This window comes from Tamandua tetradactyla, chromosome 8 (genome assembly GCF_023851605.1).
Source record: "Tamandua tetradactyla isolate mTamTet1 chromosome 8, mTamTet1.pri, whole genome shotgun sequence".
Lineage (NCBI taxonomy): Eukaryota > Metazoa > Chordata > Mammalia > Pilosa > Myrmecophagidae > Tamandua > Tamandua tetradactyla.
The window spans coordinates 125,130,651-125,150,331 of NC_135334.1; the positions used below are offsets into that span (position 1 = coordinate 125,130,651).

The 19,681-nt window shown below is 40.4% G+C and overlaps 1 protein-coding gene across 1 annotated transcript; it reads left to right on the forward strand.

Moving 5' to 3' along the window:
* Positions 1 to 738: 738 nt before the first annotated feature.
* Positions 739 to 1,645, forward strand: LOC143643796 (olfactory receptor 4C3D-like). Its single transcript, XM_077112306.1, is given in 2 exon segments — positions 739 to 800; positions 802 to 1,645. Coding segments are annotated over 2 exon segments (906 nt in total).
* Positions 1,646 to 19,681: the final 18,036 nt, after the last annotated feature.

Below are 19,681 nucleotides of genomic sequence, written 5' to 3' on the forward strand. Positions count from 1 at the left end.
AGCTGATGTTGTTTCTTGCAGTGAGGCTTAGAGAGAAGACAAGGAGGCAGCTCCCTGATCCACACAGGAATTTTCCCTCCTGCACTTTCACACCCGGGTGTCCCCCTTTCTCTGACACTTACGGATTCTCCTTTACTTCTTATTGTACAGAACATCAGAGCGTCAGCAATTTGGGAGATTCGGCTACTTTAAGAGAGCCTGTGTTTCTAAGGAAAGGGTGGGTTGGGGAGATGACAGTTTCAAGTTTAACCAAAATCAACTTAAGCGCAGACATTTCCTTAATATTTCCAAGAGAATAAAAGGGAGATAGAATACTTGGCGAATAAGATCATAGTTTACTGCTGGTTAAGAAGGGGGATCTGTCCCTCCCACTGCCAGAAGCTTCCCGCAAGCACAGCATAGCAGATCATTGTTTAATGGAAATTTCACTGATCTCACCAAACATTCTGCTTTCAAGCCACCCTGTAGACAATGGAGGGACTAGCAACCTTTCACAGAAGTAACTCCCCAAGCCCAGAGAAGAGGAAAATGTGGTTAATAGAACAAAATGAGATAGGAGTTTTGGAATACAGGGGCTTGAGAAGAAGCATTCAGAAAGGAAAGTGGATATGGCTGAAAAAAAACCTTGCCACATGCCTCCCTGCCCCAAACACACAAACTTGTTCTGTTAGAATCACTTTTCTTTCTTGGCTTTCCAGGTAAAACTGTATCTTCACATCCTCACTGCCCTTGGAATCGATGGAAATACCACACAATATCATGAGATTTTTCATGCTGGGGCTCTCACAGAGCCCACAGGTGCAGGGAGCTTTTTGTTGTCTTTCTGACCTCCTGTGTGCCCATGGCTTCTGGCATCCTGCTCATTGCGGTCACTGTCCCGTCCAGCCCCACCCTGGCCTCCCCCATGTGCTTCTTTTTGGCCAACCTGTCCTTTATTGACACTTGCTGTTCTTCCTCTATGACCCCCAAACTCATTGCTGACTCCCTGCATGAGGGGAGAGCCTTATCCTTTGAAGGCTGCCTGGCTCAGTTCTTTGTTGCCCATTTATTGGGAGGCACTGAGATCATCCTGCTCATAGCAATGGCCTATGACCGCTACGTGGCCATCTGCAGGCCCCTGCGCTACAAGACCATCATGACCAGGCACCTCTGTGCCCTGCTGTTGGGGGTGGCTTGGCTGGGGGGCTCCCTGCATTCCTTGGTCCAGCTTCTCCTGGTTCTCCAGCTGTCCTTCTGTGGGCCCAGCGTGATCAATCACTTCGTCTGTGACCTGTACCCTCTGCTGGAGCTCGCCTGCAGCGACACGGCCGTCACGGGCCTGCTGGTGGTGGCCAACAGTGGTGCCATCTGCCTGCTGAGCTTCCTCGTGCTGGCTGCCTCCTACGTCGCCATCCTGCGCGCCCTGAGGTCCCACAGCGCAGAGGGGAGACGCAAAGCCCTGTCCACCTGCGGGGCCCACTTCACGGTCGTCGCCTTGTTCTTTCTGCCCTGCATATTTATCTACATGCGGCCGTCATCTACCTTATCGATAGACAAAAGCATGGCAGTATTTCGTGGTATTCTGACGCCCATGTTGAATTCATTCATTTACACTCTGAGAAACAAAGAGGTAAAAAATGCCATGAGAAAGCTCTTTACACAATAAGAAATTGCATGGGGATGACATATGAGAAAGCAGGAAATGAATGACTATATCTTTAAATGGAAAGCCTTGTTTTTTTTTTTACTGTAAATAGTTTTCCCCGTCTTATCCATCCTTTCATCTCCATAGACTTTTCTTTTATTTTTTTTTTCATGGGCAGGCACTGGGAATCAAAGCCAGGTCTCCAGCATGGCAGGTGCGAACTCTGCCACTGAACCACCATGGCCCACCCTCCATAGACTTTTCTTTAGTGTTTTCACATGAACTGCACAATTTGATTATCAAACAACTCCTCACTACGGCATGAACAATTAGTATCTCTATCTGACCAGTGGGGAAAGCGAGGTTCCTGATGTGGTTAATCAATTAATCAAGATTGTGGAGCTTTGAAGTGCCTACGCAGGAACTCAGAATCAGTCATTTCTGATCTCTTGTCCTGATCTTTAAATAAGAATCCGTGTTGATATCATTTGTGCCTGTTGATTATTAATCTGGTTGTAGGAATGTCTGGTAAATACAACTGAAGGTTATAACTTCATTCTTAGCCACATCCAGCAGCCCCAGCGCCTCAGACCTGAGCTCTGTTCCCTCTTGGTTGGGTGGAGCTGCGGCACAGCAGCAGAGAGGCTAAGAGCTCTGAGCTTTAACTCTATTTCCCACATGGAGCAGTGGCGTGAGCTTGACCGAGTGGCCCGACCTCTAGAAGCCTCCAATGTCTTGTGGCTTTAAAGTAAGGACGATGGCAATACATATCTGAAAGTGTTGTGAGAATTAAATTAGGATTCAGTTAGGCAATCTGTATAAAGTTCTTAGTCCAGGTTCTGGTACATGATAAACACTCAACATGTTCTAGTTGATATTAAGTTGAGCTCAACCTTTCCTAGAGCTTTCCATAACTTGTTTTGCTCTTCTATCTCTACTAGCTTTGAAAAATACCTTGCCCTTAGTAGAAGAGTTTATTTTTTGGCCAGTAATGCAAAGTGACATTGCTTTTAATTTTTCTCAACTCTTCCCATTTCAAACTGCAAGGGACCCGAGTGCTCTGGATTCTGAAATGCAGGCTCACATCTGTGACGTCCTCTTCGTTGTTTTACAAACTCCAACCATCCCTTCCCTAGTGCCACCCTTTAGGAGTGTGGGCTCCCATGATTTGCACAAAAAACCTGTGTCTTGTATAGGAAAAGGAAGGGAGAAACTGTCTCAGAGGACAACCGCACATGCCTGTTGGGACTTTGGCCTCAGCCCTCTAAGAAAATGTGAAGCCATTAGAGGGTTTTACAGTGAGTTTAGACTCTTATAATACTAAACTCAAAAGCCCCTTTTAAAATATTACTAGAGGACAATATTTGAGAATATGTTCATGGCCTAAGCACTCTGAAATGAGACATAAAGAATAAAACAGTTGACAAATACAGGCTCTTACTAATTTTAAAGGACAAGATGCCTTCATAAACAACGCAGAAGGAGCAGTTACCGCAGGAGAAGACAGCTGCAACGTATGCATCACTCAAACATTCAGGATATATAAAGCACTCCTACAGATAAGGAGAAAGCTAAACAACCAATAGATGGGTAAGCAGGAATTTAAAGTTTATGTGACTACTTTTAAAGATGTCCAATTTTAGTGAAAAATGCCAGTTATAGTTACAAGACTATTTTTTTATGTAGTAGCTTGGGAAAGACTAAAACAACTGACAATATCAAGTGTGGCCAAAGGTGAGCAGTGGCAGGCATGCTCACACACTGCTGGACGTAGCATAGTCATCATGGAAAGTTACTTGGTATTATCTATTAAAAATTTCAAAAAGCATTCCATTTCAGTTGCTTTTAGGTATCTATCTAGAGAAACCCTTGTGCATGTGCACAGAGAGACACAGACAAGGATATTAACCGTGGTTGTAATTGTTATAAAATGGAAGCAACCAAATATCTATTAGCAAGAGATGCTTAAATAAAAAATGACAGATAAGATAGATTATTTTACAGTAGTTAAATCAACTGTTTTGCTACTTACTAATAGAGGTGTAGCTTGAAAACAAATGTTGAGGTTCAAAGTAAGCTGTAGAATTATGTATCTAGCATGACAATATTAATAGAACAAGAAACCACAGGAAAGCAAAATTATATTCTTTGTGTGTGTGCATATATATGTTTTTGTACGTAAAGTCAGGTGATGTTAGTTTTTAAAAGGATTGGAAGAATACCACTAAATTCACAGATTCACAGTAGTGCTTCCTGGCAGGGATGAGTAAAAGAGAAAGAAGGTTTTTATTTTTATTTCTACCTTATTCCTACATTCTAATGAAAAAAAGGACATTTATTATATTGTATAAGTAAGAAAGGAAAAATGAACAGAGTAGAAACTGGAATATTTCAAATGTGGAAAACCTGGATACATGAAAAAAGATTGTAAACCTAAAACTAATTTTGGAGCTCGTCTCAAAACTAACAACGGTAATGTAGAAATTAGATCAGGAAGAAATGCTCCCAGAAAATGTTCTAAATGTCAAAAAGGTTATCACTGGAGCAATCAGTGTAGGTCTCGATTTGATACTGAAGGAAATTTGCCATCAGGAAACTGGGTATGGGGGCCAGCTGGGGCCCCAGCCAAAACAGTGCTGGGTGGTTCCCAGTACAAACCCCTTCCGGCGATTTCGATTTGTCCAAGATTTGTCCCCTGCAGCCAGCGGAAGTGCTGCAGTAGATTTACCTACTGCTGAAACTATTATGTTAGTTCCTGAATCTAATCCTAGAAAAATTAAGACAGGAATATATGGCCTATTCCTGCATAGAAAGTAGGACTCGTGCTAGCAAAAAATAGTTTAAGTAATAGAGGTATCTTTGTTCATACAGAAGTCATTAATGAGGACTATAAAGATGAAATTCAAGTTATAATTTCAGTGCGAGGTCCATGTCAAATTGCAGAAGGAGACCAAATTGCTCAGTTATTAATTTTACCATATTATAAAACGGGACATTCAGGAAAGAGAATAATAAAAGAATTGAGCAGTAGTATAAGACAAGAAGTATATTGGTAAGAATTATTGACTAGAGAAAGACCTGAATGTATTAAACAGATTGAAGGTAAATGTTTTAAAGGACCTGTAGATACAGGAGCAGACATTACTGTCATCGCTTTAAAATACTGGCCATTAAGCTGGCCGTGCAAGCATTAAGCCAGCCTGTGCATGGAGTCGGCACGGTTAACACTGTCCAACAAAGTGTTAACATCTTATCTTGTAAAGGGCCAGAGGGTCAGACAGGCACCACTCAGCCTTATGTTCTGGACATAGCAATAAATCTCTGCGGTAGAGACTTCTTAGAGCGATGGGGAGCAGATTGAACATTCCACTCTTAGCTCCTGCAGTAAAAAACGTGATGAAAAATATGGATTACAATTCACTTCAGAGCCCCTCACAAAATTTAAATATTCAAGGACAAAGTTCCAACAAACGCCTTGCCTATCCAAATTTGTAATTGAGGCCACTGCTGATGTTATACCCCAACCCAGACCTTTAACTTGGAAAACAAATGAGCCTGTATGGGTTGAGCAGTCGCCCCTATCTAAAGAAAAATTCGAGGCTCTAACTCAGTCACTTCAAGAACAATTTAAAGCAGGACATATAAAAGAATCTCATAGTCCTTGGAATTCTCCAGTATTTGTTATAAAAAGGAAATTAGGAAAATGGAGAATGTTAACTGATGTAAGAAAAGTTAATGCTGTAATTCAACCTATGGGATCATTACAACCTGGCTTGCCCACACCAGTTATGATTCCTAAAAATTGCTTTATTATTGTGGTAGATTTAAAAGATTGTTTTTTTACCATACCTTTAGCAGAGCAAGATAAAGAAAACTTTGCTTTTAGTGTACCCACAAACAATCAACAAGAGCCAGTACATAGATGTCAGTGGAAAGTTCTTCCTCAAGGCATGTTAAGTAGTCCTACAATATGCCTGAGATATGTTGGATTGGTTTTACAACCTATTTGAAACAAATACCCTGGCGCATACATCATTCATTATAGGGATGACATCTTAATACCATGGAACAAGAAGAACAGCTACAAATTCTTTTCGAAAGCTTAGAATAAAGATCAAATAAAGTAGGATTACAAATAGCACCAGAAAAAATTAAAAAAACAGTTCCATATAAATATTTGGGCAGTATAATAAATAAAACCACGGTTACTCCTCAGGAAGTTCAGACAAGAAAAGATCATTTGCAAACACTAAATGATTTTCAAAAATTATTAGGAGATGTTAATTGGTTACAACCCATGCTTGGAACTCCTACTTGCGCCTTACATCATTTATTTGATACTTTGAAAGGAGATCCTCAATTAGATAGTCCCAGAAAGTTAACCATTCAGGCCGAAAAGGAATTAGAGTGGCTTCAAGAACATATTCATTCACCTCAATTGCATAGAATTCAAATTGGAGTACCTGTACGGTTTTTAATTTTTCCCTCAGAACACTCTCCCACAAGAATTTTAACACAGCATGAAGCTATACTAGAATGGATATTTTTGTCTCATTCCACACAGAAAAAATTAACAGCTTACCTAGATAAAATGGGTCTATTAATATTCAATGGCGGGTTACAGCTAAGATAATTATGTGGATTAGATCCAGAAAAAATTATTGTTCCACTTACCAAACAACAAACTGAAAGTTCATATCAAACTAATTTAAATTGGCAAATAGGCCTTGCAGATTATATAAATGAAATTGATAACCATTATCCTAAAACGAAATTATTTCAACTTTTAAAGCTTACTACTTGGATTTTGCCTAAAATAATCAGTGACACACCTTTAACTGATGCTGATACTTATTTTACAGATGCCAATAAATTAGGGAAAACTGAATATTATGGACCAAACACAAAAGTATGGGACACTAAGTGTACTTCAGTACAAAAAGCAGAATTAGCAGCAATTATTCAATTATAAAAGATAAACCAAATTCACTTAATATTATAGCAGATTCACAATATTCTGTTACTGTCACTCATAATATTGAAACAGTTAATAATCTAAACGCTGACAGCTCTGAATTAGGTCAATTATTTAAACAACTACAAAATGCTATCCGAGAACATACTCATAAAATCTACATTGTTCATATTCGATCTCATACACAATTGCCAGGTGCATTGGTAGAAGCTAATGATAAAATTGATAAATTATTAATTGGAACTGTGGAAGCTTCTAAATGGCATAATCTTACACATTGTAATTCTAAAGGTTTACAACAAAAATATCATTTAACTCGTGCTCAGGCACAACAAATTATTCAACGTTGTCCCGCTTGTGGTCCTTTACATTCTATACCATTCACAGCTGGAGTAAATCCATGGGGTTTGCAACCAAATGAAATCTGGCAAACTGATGTTACACGTCCCCTCATTTGGAAAATTGGCTTATGTTCCTGTCTCTATTGATACTTATTCTGGCTATATTATAGCTTTTCCTTTAAGTGGAGAAACAGCTAAACATGTTATTGCTCATTTTCTGGAATGTTTTGGACATATAGAAATTCCTTCACAAATAAAAACAGATAGTGGACCAGTTTATATGTCTAAAAAGGTTCAGTCATTTTTTTCAATTATGGAACATAAAGCATGTGACCGGGATTCCATATAACCCACAAGATCAAGCTATTATAGAAAGAGCTCATCAAATGTTCAACATGCAATTTCAAAAACAAAAAGGGGGAAATGCGGAGATATTCTCTCCTATTCCTAGAAATCAATGTAGCCAAGCTATGCTAACATTAAATGTTCTCAGTATTAGAGGAGAAGGCTCTAAAACAGCCACAAAAAATATTGATCAAAGCTATTACACAAACAATCTTTAGAACAACATATTTGGTGGAAAGATTTAGACACAAATGAATGGAAACCTGGATGGGTAAAAGTGTGGGGAAAAGGATATGCTTGTGTTTCCAGAGGTGATGGACAGCCTTGTTCTGGATTCTTTCTAGAAGATTCAAGCCAAGATATGCGCAGGAAACCACAGAACCAACAACGTGTGGTAATACCCCGCACCCAACAAGCTAAGCCACCTTCATGGGGGGAAATAGAAAAGCACAGGAAGTTAAGGATACTCTAAAGGAGTCAGGCAAGGAAAGAAATACACTTAATTTGTTCCTTACTTTGATGACTGTAGTTGAACTATCCACAAGTCACTTTGTCTTACACTTTATTAAGCACTTAAATAAACTGATGTTGCTTGTTATCTTTGCAACTATATTAAATATACCTATAACTGAAGCTGAAAATTATACTTATTGGGCATATGTACCTAATCCTCCATTACTGAGACCTGTTACCTGGCAGGACAGTGCTGTTGCTCTTTATATTAATGATTCAACTTATCTTCCTGGACCAGCTGATTCTCATCTCCCTTACTTCCAAAAAGAGACAGGAGGAAAATTCAATATTTCTATCATGGCATTTCAAGGCTTTCCTTTGTGTCTCTCAAGCCATGATGATACGCCTTGTTTAAAATTAGAACTTCAGAGATGGCTAAGTTATACTCCTAAGAAAAATAATTCTCTAGCTAAATTGCATTTGCTTTCTGGACTAAGTTTTGCATATAAAGAAAAATCAATTTCTGAGCCTGTTCCTAAAGAGCTGCCTTTATGTAAAAATTCATACACATGGACGTCTGAGTCAGAGAATATCCACTGGGAACAATGCCATGCCAAATAAAAGTCAGTACTCATGAATGGTTCTTATGGAATTGTAATGGATTGGTCCCTTAAGGGGTACGCAATTCAGAGTTGTAGTTCTGACTCAAAATGCTTGGTTAATTTACCTTAGTATACTCTGAATAATTATATTACTGAGATTTATACCAATGCTACAAATAAAATCTTGTGGCATGGGATGGGAATGGTAGCCCCATCTCCTTTTGTTAACTCAGGTCCTCAACAAACAGCAACTTGGAAACTGGCCATGAGTTTAACTCCTTTTCATATTTGGAAAGGAAATTACTCTTTAAGAAATTCAATCTATTCTCTTAAATTTAAAGTTCATCAAACTGGTGATATTCAAGCTTGTGTGATTAATCCTTATGTTATTTTAGCAGGAACTGTCATGGTTAGGGACAGGTGTCAACTTGGCCAAGTTGTGGTACCTGTTCATCTGATTGGGCAAGCGCTGGCCTGTCTGTTGCAATGAGGACATTTCATAGGATTAGGTCATGATCACATCAGCTACATCCACAGCTGATTCCATTTGCAATCAGCCAAAGGGGAGTGTCTTCTGCGATTAGTGATGCTAAATCCAATCATGGGAAGCCTTTTAAGGAGGACTCAGAGGAGACAGGTTGCATTCCTGCTTTGGCTGGTGAGCCTCTCCTGTGGAGTTCATCCAGGCCATCCATTGGAGTCATCGGCTTCGCAGCCTGCCCTGTGGATTTTGGACTCTGCGTTCCTACGGTCACGTGAGACACTTTTATAAATTTTATATTTGCAAGCGTTCTCTGTTGATTCTGTTTCTCTAGAGAACCCTAACTAATACAGGAGCAATTGCTTTTTATTCATCCTCATCAGAAATACAATGTTCTGATTGCCAATTATTTACCTGTCTTAATTCTTCTATTTCCCAAAATCAGACTTTTCTTCTTTTAAGAAGGCACCTTGGAGTATGGCTTCCTGTGAACCAAACTCAACCTTGGGAATCTTTACGTGACATACACATTTTACTCAAGAGTTTACAATATGTGCTTAAATGCACCAGAAGACTTATTGGCACTTTAATCATGTTAATCTTGGGAACCATGCCCTTGCTACTACAGCTGCAGCAGCTGGAGTGGCTTCAACAGAAGAAATTCAGACTGCACATTATGTGCAAAAATGCAAGAAAATGCAAGTAAAGTATGGACTTAACAGGTTAATATAGATAAAGAAATTAATCTGCATACAGATGACTTAGAACAGACTGTAATTGTGTTAGGAGATGAAATTCAGTCACTTAAAATGCAACGGCACTTGTTGTGTGATTGGAATATCACATCTTTCTGTGTTTCTCCATACTTATATAATGAAAGTGAACATAAATGGGAAAAAATTTAAAGACATTTTTTAGGGCATCAAGATAATTTAACTATAAATATTAATGAACTTTGTTCTAGTTTGCTAGCTGCCGGAAGGCAATATACCAGAAACAGAATGGCTTTTAAAAAGGGGAATTTAATGAGTTGCTAGTCTACAGTTCTAAGGCTGAGAAAATGTCCCAATTAAACAAGTCTATAGAAATGTCCAATCAAAGGCATCCAGGGAAAGAGACCTTGGTTCAAGAAGGCTGATGAAATTCAGGGTTTCTCTCTCAAGTGAGAAGGCACATGGCAAACACAGTCACGGTTTCTCTCTCTCGGCTGGAAGGGCACATGGCGAACACAGCATCATCTGCTAGCTTCTTCTCCTGGCTTCTGGTCTCATGAAGCTCCCTGGGAGGCATGTTCCTTCTTCATCTCCGAAGGCCACTGGCTCATGGACTCTCTGCTTCGTGGTGCTGCAGCATCCTCTGCTCTCTTCAAATTTCCCTTCTCCAAAATGTTTCCTCTTTTATAGGACTCCAGAAACTAATCAAGACCCACTCAAATGGATGGAGACATGGTGTCACCTAATCCAGCTTAACAACCACTCTTGATTAAATCACATCTCCAGGGAGATGATCTGATTACAGTTTCAAATATACAGTATTGAATAGGGATGATTCTGCCTTTATGAAATGGGATTTAGATTAAAACATGGCTTTTCTAGGGGACATATATCCTGTCAAACCAGCACAAACTTCAAGCAAGAGTAGTAGATATGCAAAAGAATATTCCAAAATTACTACAAAATACTGATGTTATGAATGGGATTGCTCAAGGGCTGCAGTATCTAAATCCATTAATGTGGTTAAAAACCTCAGAAGCATTTGTTATTGGCTTAATAGTGATATTAATTTTTCTTTTTTGTCTTTCATGCATAGTCTGGATTGTGTTCAAAGAAAGAAACATGAATCCATATTAAGAACTGCTACCTTAACCTCTGTCATGCTAGCATTACAAAAACAAAAAGGGATTTAGATATTAAATTTGCTGACAGACTAAATGCATTGAAATCTGCAGTGGTTTAACTTAAAGGCCAGGAGGCATAGGCTGTCAAGGAGACAAATCGAACCCTCTGGGGGGGCAGTATTGCCTCTCCTTCACCTTGTATCGCCCTGCTTGGCCCCGGAAGATGGCTGGTTAGCCAATGACGGGTAGGATTCCTTAAGGGAGGAACAACCCAAGACAGGCACAGTCGCAAGGGGCCATCAGGAGAAAACTTGGACTCTTCATAAGAAATAAAAAGGGGAGATGTTGGGGCCCAGAAGCAGGTCTCTGACTGCTGGCAAGGCCACGTCAGAGTAACCTTGGAGGCACGGCCTCTTGTCTCTTGTGGAATGAGGTCTGACCTGTGTACACCTCAGCTAATCCAGCCTTACTGTGGGAGAGCTCTGCCTCTGCAGTTCAGGCAGGTTGGGCAGTGCCCGCTCTGCTCTTAAGGGCACTGACTCTGGAGCCCAGAGAGGGCTGCATAGAAAATGCTCTGATAAGTAATAAACGGTTCCTGGGACAGGAGCTTTGAACCAAACTTCGTAGCTTTGCAGGCATGACAGGTATTAAGAATAATCTTGCTTTGTTATGCTTCCTAAAGCAGTTCCCGTGTAAGAGCACGATAAATATGCGGATGCCAGTTATTCATCACTCTTGCTCCTGATGAGCTTGAGTCCCCTGAACCCACTTAACTTCTTGTGTCTGTCCTTTCTTAATCCTGCACGGTGCCCTTCTTCTCCTCTGTTCCCTTGGGAAATTCTGGCAATTAAGGAAGTAACAACTCTTATTTCCCTTTTACAGGTGAAGGAACAGGGGAAGTGAGAGATGAAGTAACTTTCAAAGTAACTAATGCCGGAGACAAGACGACAATTCAGGCGGGTTGACCAGAAGCTCTTCACCTCTGACTTCACAGCCTCTCACGGTTTCCGAATCCCTTGGCATTTCATTATGTTCCTCATATGAATTATTTTCTATAATCCAGAGTTGATCATTGTGGTCCAGTTTTGTGACACAAACTTGCTCTTTTATCACTGGTAATTCCCTATAACTACTATTTTATTTTCAGTCTTCTTTTCTTAGTGTCTAAAATCAGACTTTAATCTACAGATATTTTCTTCCTTAACTCTACAGACTTTATCAGTTGTAATATTTTGTTCCAGTCAATTTTCCTTCCAATAATTTTGCAGACAATTGGATAGTACAGGAATGGTGGAGATATAAAAATTTTTAAAAAAATACGTTTGCATGCAAATGCTCTCTTGATGGGATTATGACATGTAAAATTGTTTTACTGCTATGGTAGGAAAACATGAAAAGTTTCTCAAACTTAGGCAGGTAAAAGAGAAAAAGTATATTTTGATGAAAGTAGTTTTTGAAGTTTCTTTTCCTGTTATCCTAAACTTATTTCATATAAAGCTGTTTCCTCTTTTAAAATAAAACCCCATTCCAGCTGTAGTATTGGGCATAAAAACTGTCCAAAATGGTTTTGTGGATCTGTTTTATATCCACACTCAGGCTGCATCATGACTTCGGTGAGCCTTAGGTCGTTTGTCCTCATGGGCTTGATACCTCCATCTAAACATTAAAAATTATGTTTTATTTAAAAATAAATGAAAACATTTCATGGGCCCTCGGAAGTGGCCTGGGCTTTAAGCTCTGTGCCAATTCTGCATTTGGATGCCAGTCCTGGCCACCATGTGTGAGCTCCTAAAAAACTGACCCAGTCAGGATGGAGACTGTCACGATTTTGATCAATTGAGAAATGTAATACATTTCTATAAAATATTACTAGAATTATCTGCCTAAATACTCCAATAACAAGGTTTATTGATCACTGGTTCTCACTATTTGATCCCAGAGCATCTTCATTCCATTTTTCATTTTTGAGGGTTTAGATTAAAAGGTTCAACTGAGGCTAATTGTTAGAGTGCAAGCCACAGACACGGCTTCCTCTGTGGGGAAGGAAGCCATGGTCTTAGATACAGGCAGGAAGACGGCACAGCGAGTAAGATGACGAGAGTGAAAGTGGAAGCACAGGAGGAGGGGGCTTTTCAATGCCTTTTGGAGCTCTGGGTCCTCAGGATATGCAGGACAGGAATGTAGGAAACAACGAATGCCCAAGAGCAAGTGAACATGGTGACCCACTATTGGCACCAATCAGAGGCCCAGGCACATGGGGGCCATGCAGGCCAACCCCAGGAGATGCAGACCACATAAAAAGGTCAGGGACAAGGGTCACAGAATGGTGACTGGGTCATGAACAAAATCTGGATCCTTCCATGAAGAAATCCCAAATCCAGGCAACTACCTAAGGGCCAGTTCATGATGGTCATGTCGGGAAAAGGCTTGTGGACGGCCATCCCGTGGTCTTAGGCCATCACAGTTAACTAGACAATCTCAGTTCCAGCAAAGAAATGCTCAGTGAGGAGCTGGGTCATGCCACCATCGAAGGAAGTGGCGTTTTCCTCAGAGTTCAAGCCAAAGATCATTTTTGGGGCCAGGGAAGAAGATTATAATCCATCTATAATGGACGAATAGGACCGAAAACCGTACCCGGGAAAGCTCAAGGCTGGGCTGATGAGGTGACAACGGAAACGAGCAGTTCACCTGCCAAAGTGGTCAACAAGGTGATTAAAAACGCAGCAGGTAAGTTCAAGCAGGTCTGGATTCTGGGTCATGCCTAACGGGATGAATTCTGTTGCATTGCTTATCCTCCCATTTATTTAGCTTGGGTTGTGGGCCTGTGGTCCATCGAAAAGCTCACAATATTCCTCAGTGATGATATTTTTAATTCAGCGTCAAAACAGCCCATCAGCTCTTCAATCCTGGTCTCTGGGATTGCTGGAATCACACTTTCCTCTCATCTCTGCTGTTTTACATGTAGTCATAAAGAAGAATGGAAGGAGGTAAAATTCTCCTGGTTCATGTTAGTTGAATAGTGATAAGACATTAAGACACCATGGGAAAAGCAAGACAATATTATGAATGTTGATTTATGGTTGACTTCCAAACTTTCTCTAAAAGTCTCCAGATTGCAGTGTTTCACTTTTTTGGGCACAAATTTAATCAACACTAATTATTTTGATTTTATAGTTAATATTGGCATGGATATTTATAGGTATATGAACAAAAATACTCCTTCAAAAGTCAACTGTGTATAAGACAAGAAAGTACCAAACCTTCCCTGATGTCAGCTGTGTTCTATGTTCTATTATTCCTTTTTATCAAATGAATACTCTGTATACCCGGAGACAGAGCTGCTGATGGATATTTTTCCCATAAAAATGCCAAGAAACTAAATAACAGCTCACCAGGCTTCGTCCACTCAACAGCCCTGGGTGTTGTGTTTGCTTGACAGGTGTCCCCTTTCATGCCCACTCTTTCCAGCAGTTCTTCTCCGGGTGCGGCCACATGAGTGCCACAAAGTCTTCTGAAGAGTTCACATCTCTTTGATGAATTTTATGTGCAAATTGGTCTTCCTCACATTATAGAATAATGTCTGGATTAGATAGGTTTTGCTACTCACTTTCTACAAATGGAAGGAAATGAAGCATCCCATTGGCCAAACATTAGGATCACGTAAGGTATATAACACTGTTCCTTTTAGCATAACTTTAATCAGCTAAGGGTGAATTTGACACTTTCCTTGCTAATTGATGGAAACATATTCTGCATACAAGAATGTATTATTTTTGAATGATCTGTAAATGAATTTTCAGGAGTGAATGCATGTTGTTGTTACAGAGACATAAGATATCTTATACTTTCTCCATCCCCAACCCTGCCAAAAAAACATTATAATATATTATCCCTTACAAATTTCTGGACACAATAGTCAGCATGACAGGCCTCTTAGCTTCAAGAAAGGTGAGGAAAATGTCTTTAGTTCTCAGGAAGGCTCAGTCCCTGAGCTCTTTTCCTCTATATAATACTCTTCCAGATGGTGACTATTTGAATGGCATTAATTCACAAATTCAACTTCACTTTTGCAACAAGGAAGTCATAAAAAAAGGAAAGAAAATTAAAACCTTGTATAACAAATGGAAATCTACAGAATCAGTCTACTTGGTGAGATATGAATGGAAACCAGAGCATTATAAAGTCTTTCTTCACGAATCTGGACTGAAAATAGGCTTCCTACTGATATTTTCACATTGTTGTGTCACAGACTTTATCTACAAAAACTATTTCAGTGAAAATAAGTTGGCTAAATTAAGTTAATTTCCTTCAAATTTGGAAAGAAAGATTTATTTATCAATGACCTGGATCTACTTGATTGTGGATTCCTCAATTTTAATTAACAGCCCAGTTATTGCTTTCAGCCCCTCAGCACATATACAGCATTCATGAATAGACCCCATGGGCTTGAAATAAAAGCATTTCGAGGAAAAATTCTAAATTAAAATATAAAAAAGTAGGACATTGGAATTGTCTCTCAAAAAGCTCTCCCAATCTGGGACATTTTGGCTTATTTTGGTTCTCATTATTAGTCTGAATTTACTCAGAAAATGAGCTACTTTAGTTAGGAAATTTTGTGTCTGTAGGACTTACTTCTACTCACTTTCTTGGCTTTCTATGAAAGTACAAATATATATATATATATATACACGAATATTTTATGTACGTAAATGCATTTCACATCTCTGAGAACTATATTCAATCTAAATTAAAACCATTGCAACACAAAGTTCTTCACATCAGGGAAACCTGGTATTGGAACTATCAATTGTATATTTGGCATTCTTTTCTCATATTAATTCCTTCAAAGTTTTGCTCCAAAAAAAATCTATGAGCTGTGTGGAGAGAACTCCTTTTATTTCTGACTCGAGCCCTTTTTCTGACTCTGTTTCCATAGAAACCCTCCAAGCTCAGAAGCAGTATTCCCCAGACAAATCTTCCTCTTGCTGGTATTGGGCTCTGCTTCTGTTTGTTCACTGGCTCTTCTTTGCAATTTTTTTCTTCATGGGCTCTACAGAGGTGTTTAAGTAGGCTCTCACAAGGGGTAGCATTTAGTAATGCAAAGACCTCTCAAGTACCCAGCAGATTTGTAACTTATCCAGTAACTTATCCTGCTGGAATCTTTGTCAAAGTATCATACAAGGTCTGTCACTTACCCCTTCTTGGCATCCACAGGCATCAGTGGAAGCCGGCTCTAGGGATGCAGCTGAGCTTGGCTAAGGCCTGTCTCAGGCTATGGTGTAGAATGGAACTTGGGCAGGTCGGAAGCTTCATCGTAGGTCCCTGCACTCACCATGGCATCAGTGGACCTGGCCAGGAGGTATGGCTGGTTTAGGCACACGTGAGAGAAGAGATTTCAAAGGCCTGAGTGGGACAGTTGCTCAGAGGATGGAAAGGTCAGTCATTAAAGCCAGGCGCCTGCACCCCTGAGAGATGGTGACATTTTCTTTAGACATGACCGAGGGGACCTGGATGGCTGGGTTCCCAGCTCGCAAGGCAGTGTGAGTTAAGCAGAGACACACCCACGTCCTTCAGGGCGAGTGCTGGATGGCAGAGTCTCATGATGTATGTGGGGGAGCAGAGCCTTTCTCTGTACCCCCTGAGAGAACTGGGGGTCTCTGAGCTTGGTGCCATGCTTTTACACCACTGCCACTGAGGAAATCACACCTAGGCAAGGACGCATGACTGAAGCACCAGGTCGGGTGCCACTGCTGCCTGCGCTCCTTCATCCTCTGAGGCGTGAAGAGTGTGCTGCAGCCAAGCAGAGCATCACCTTATTCGTGACCATTCTTCCCCTTTAAACCAAACCAATGCATGCTTCAGTTCACGACTGAAAAGGGAAGCGACGCCTTCAGCTCTACTCTCAGCGGTCAGCAATTTTACTCTTGTGTTGGTGTCTCCGCAATGGCAGTCTTTCCCGTGGTGTTCTGAGCCCAGCCTGGGCCTTTGTCTAAGTAGATGATGAGTAGTGGGGATGGGTACTTGCTCCCAACCCAGGAAATGTGCCACGAAAATAACTTCTTGAACAGGAAAAAGAATCTTTAAGGGCCCACTGAATCATGCATTTCCTTAGGCAGTACAGCGTTTTATCAATTCGTCCAGTTGAAATTCTGTCTGCAGAAGAGGCAGCTGAGTGGGCATTGGCTCACCTACGACTATGTGGGTCATTTATGAATATCCATAGCGTTTACTGAGGTGGTAACTTAGGAAACCCAGGCAGCGAATGGACAATGTTGGAAAGGGAAAAATATATGTAACTGGGAGTTTGAGAGGAACAAACTGAGTGAGGCTGGCAGAAAAGTGAGGAGCAACTGAGAATAGAGCTGAAGGTGTGTTTCCCTTTTCTGGTCTTGGAACTCAGGGCTGTGTTGGTTTTTAAAGATGAAGATTGATAACAAAATTAAAGCGAAAATGGTGAAGTAAGGTTTCTAATCATAAGAAGAGGTACCAAATTAAACAGGGACACTGACACCTGCTCCAGTGGGGGGAGGCTGAGGAAGAAACGAGCGATGATCTTACAGGTAAGATTGTGGGTAGGAGGCTGGGGGTAAAGGGAGTGACCCTGAGAGTGTGCCCCCTTTCCCGTGAGGGAGGGGCATGTCAGGTTCTGGGCGGGAGGGGTGGTGGTGGTGGGAGCTATAAAAAGAAGGGGGACAACTGGAGAGGGTGACAGGAAGGATGGGTAGAAGAGGGCAGTACGGACACCTGGGACAGATGCCTGGAAGCATGGATGCCACAGCTGCACTTAGAGCCCATGGATTTCTAGGCCTGGAAGTGTGTGATTGCACAATGCTCCTCCTTTGTAGGAAAAAAGAACGTCTACATAGCCGTCGCTGTCAGTGCCCTGCACATGTCTCTTGGGCTCCTGTTTTAGGTGCACATGCTGACTTCCAGCTGCTGGAGTCTGTATCTTTTTGCATGAAAGCTTTGTCTAAAGCCACCCAGGCCACTCTGTGGCACTCACTGAGGCCAGAAGTTCTGGGAGATGAACCCCTGCTGAGCTCCACTGGACCAACAGTTGACAGGACTTGGTGTATAAACAGCCTCCTCTTTCACCTTAGGTGGGACAACTCTGAGAAGTGTGTTCTACGTGAATTCCCAGAGGTTCTTCATGGGATTAATCTTCATTTCCCCACAATGAATGTAGCAAAAATGTTTATGGAAACAATATCCTCTTGCCATCATTTCTGCTGGAAAATCTCACCAAACAAACAAACATATGGACTATTTTCAAGATGGGGCACCACAACTCTCAGTTGTTCAGAGCTTTTTCGTTCCTCCTCAATTTTTTCTTTTCTAAGCTAGACAAATGTTTCAAGAAAAGCCAATGGAGTTCAGGGTTTTGCTCAGCTGGAAAGGCACGTGGCAAACACGGCGACGTCTGCTTTCTCTCCAGGTCTCTTGTTTCAAGACACTCCTCTGGGGGCATTTTCCTTCTTCATCTCCAAAAGTCTCTGGCTGCGTGGGCTCTCATGGATCTTGTGTCTCTGTCGCAGGTTTGAAAGGCCTTATGTACCCTAGAAAAGCCATGTTTTAATCCTGATCCAATCTTGTAAGAACAGAGGTTTTTTTTAATCCCTATTCAATAAAGTAGTTGGAATATCTTGATTAGAACATCTCCACGGAGATGTGACACGTGCAATTGTGGGTATTAACCTTGGATTAGATGGAGAAGTGACTCCACCCATTCCAGGTAGATCTTCATTAGTTTACTGGAATCCTTTAAAAGAGGTGGCACTTTGGAAAAAGCTTGAGAGCAACAGAGGTGCCCTGTTTCTATGCCAGCTAAGCCCTGAATCCCAGAGGTACCAGTTCCTCCAAGAACATCAGCCAGTTTCATTCCCTACCACGTAAGGTCAACACCCCTTTCCAGCATGAGGAAGTTAAAATGGTCATCACCCAGGTGTCCCTGAAGATTGAGAGCGTGATTGAGTGAGAGGGAGGAGGTGTAACCGAGAAATTCAGACTTAGAGGATTATGACCACTGACTCGTTATATAGATGTTTCTTTTTACTTTCTAGTGCATTAGAATACCCAGAAGGAAATACTGGAAATTGTTGGGTTGTAGTCCAGTAGCCTTGATCTCTCATAATGATTGTATAGCTATATAGCAGAACAAAACAAAACAAACTCAGTCGCCTGCATTTGTAGGGATCTACTTCTGGAGGTTTTATTCTGCCCCACTGATGTATAACTCTATCTCTGACAATACTGCACTGTTTTAGTTAACTTACCTTTATTGTAAGTCGTTAAGTTGGGTGGAAAGCAATACTAGGGATCCATAAAGGAATATAAGGGTTATGTGATGTTTGGGGTTTTCTATTTGTCTTTTTTTCTTTTCCTGGAGTAATGCAAATATTCTAAGATTGATCGTGGTGCTGAATGCACAGCCATGCAATGATACTGTGAACGCTGATTGTATACTTTGGATGGGTTGTATGGTATATGAATATATCTCAATAAAGTTACATTTGAAAAAATTATATACAGAGATCAAAGTAATGAAAATAATGGGTTAAGGTAACAAAAATATGTACATTAGATTTAAATAATATATATATGTATCTAGCTTAAAAAAAGAAATAGACAGGAATAAAACTGAGGACATAATTGACAGCTTCAAGCGAATTAAAATCTGCATCACAAAACATTATAAAATGACCAACAACTGAAAAACTAAGAAGTGAATTTACAAAAGCAATATAATAGTCAATCTGCTGGACATTACAAAATATTAATATGGGAATATTTAAAATGTTTTAAGTAAGAGAATAAAGTACTAAAGAAGTTAAACAACCAAAGGATGTTTAACCAAAGGGTGTAAAACAATGTTTCATCAAATAATAATATTATTATGAATGGTTCAGGGAGAAAATAAGATTTTCAGGAACTGATAGGTATTTTTCAAAACAAAGGTAAGTCTTCCATTTATGTCAATCCTTGAAAAAGTTAAGTTAAAAGAGAATCACGTGGGTGGGCCATGG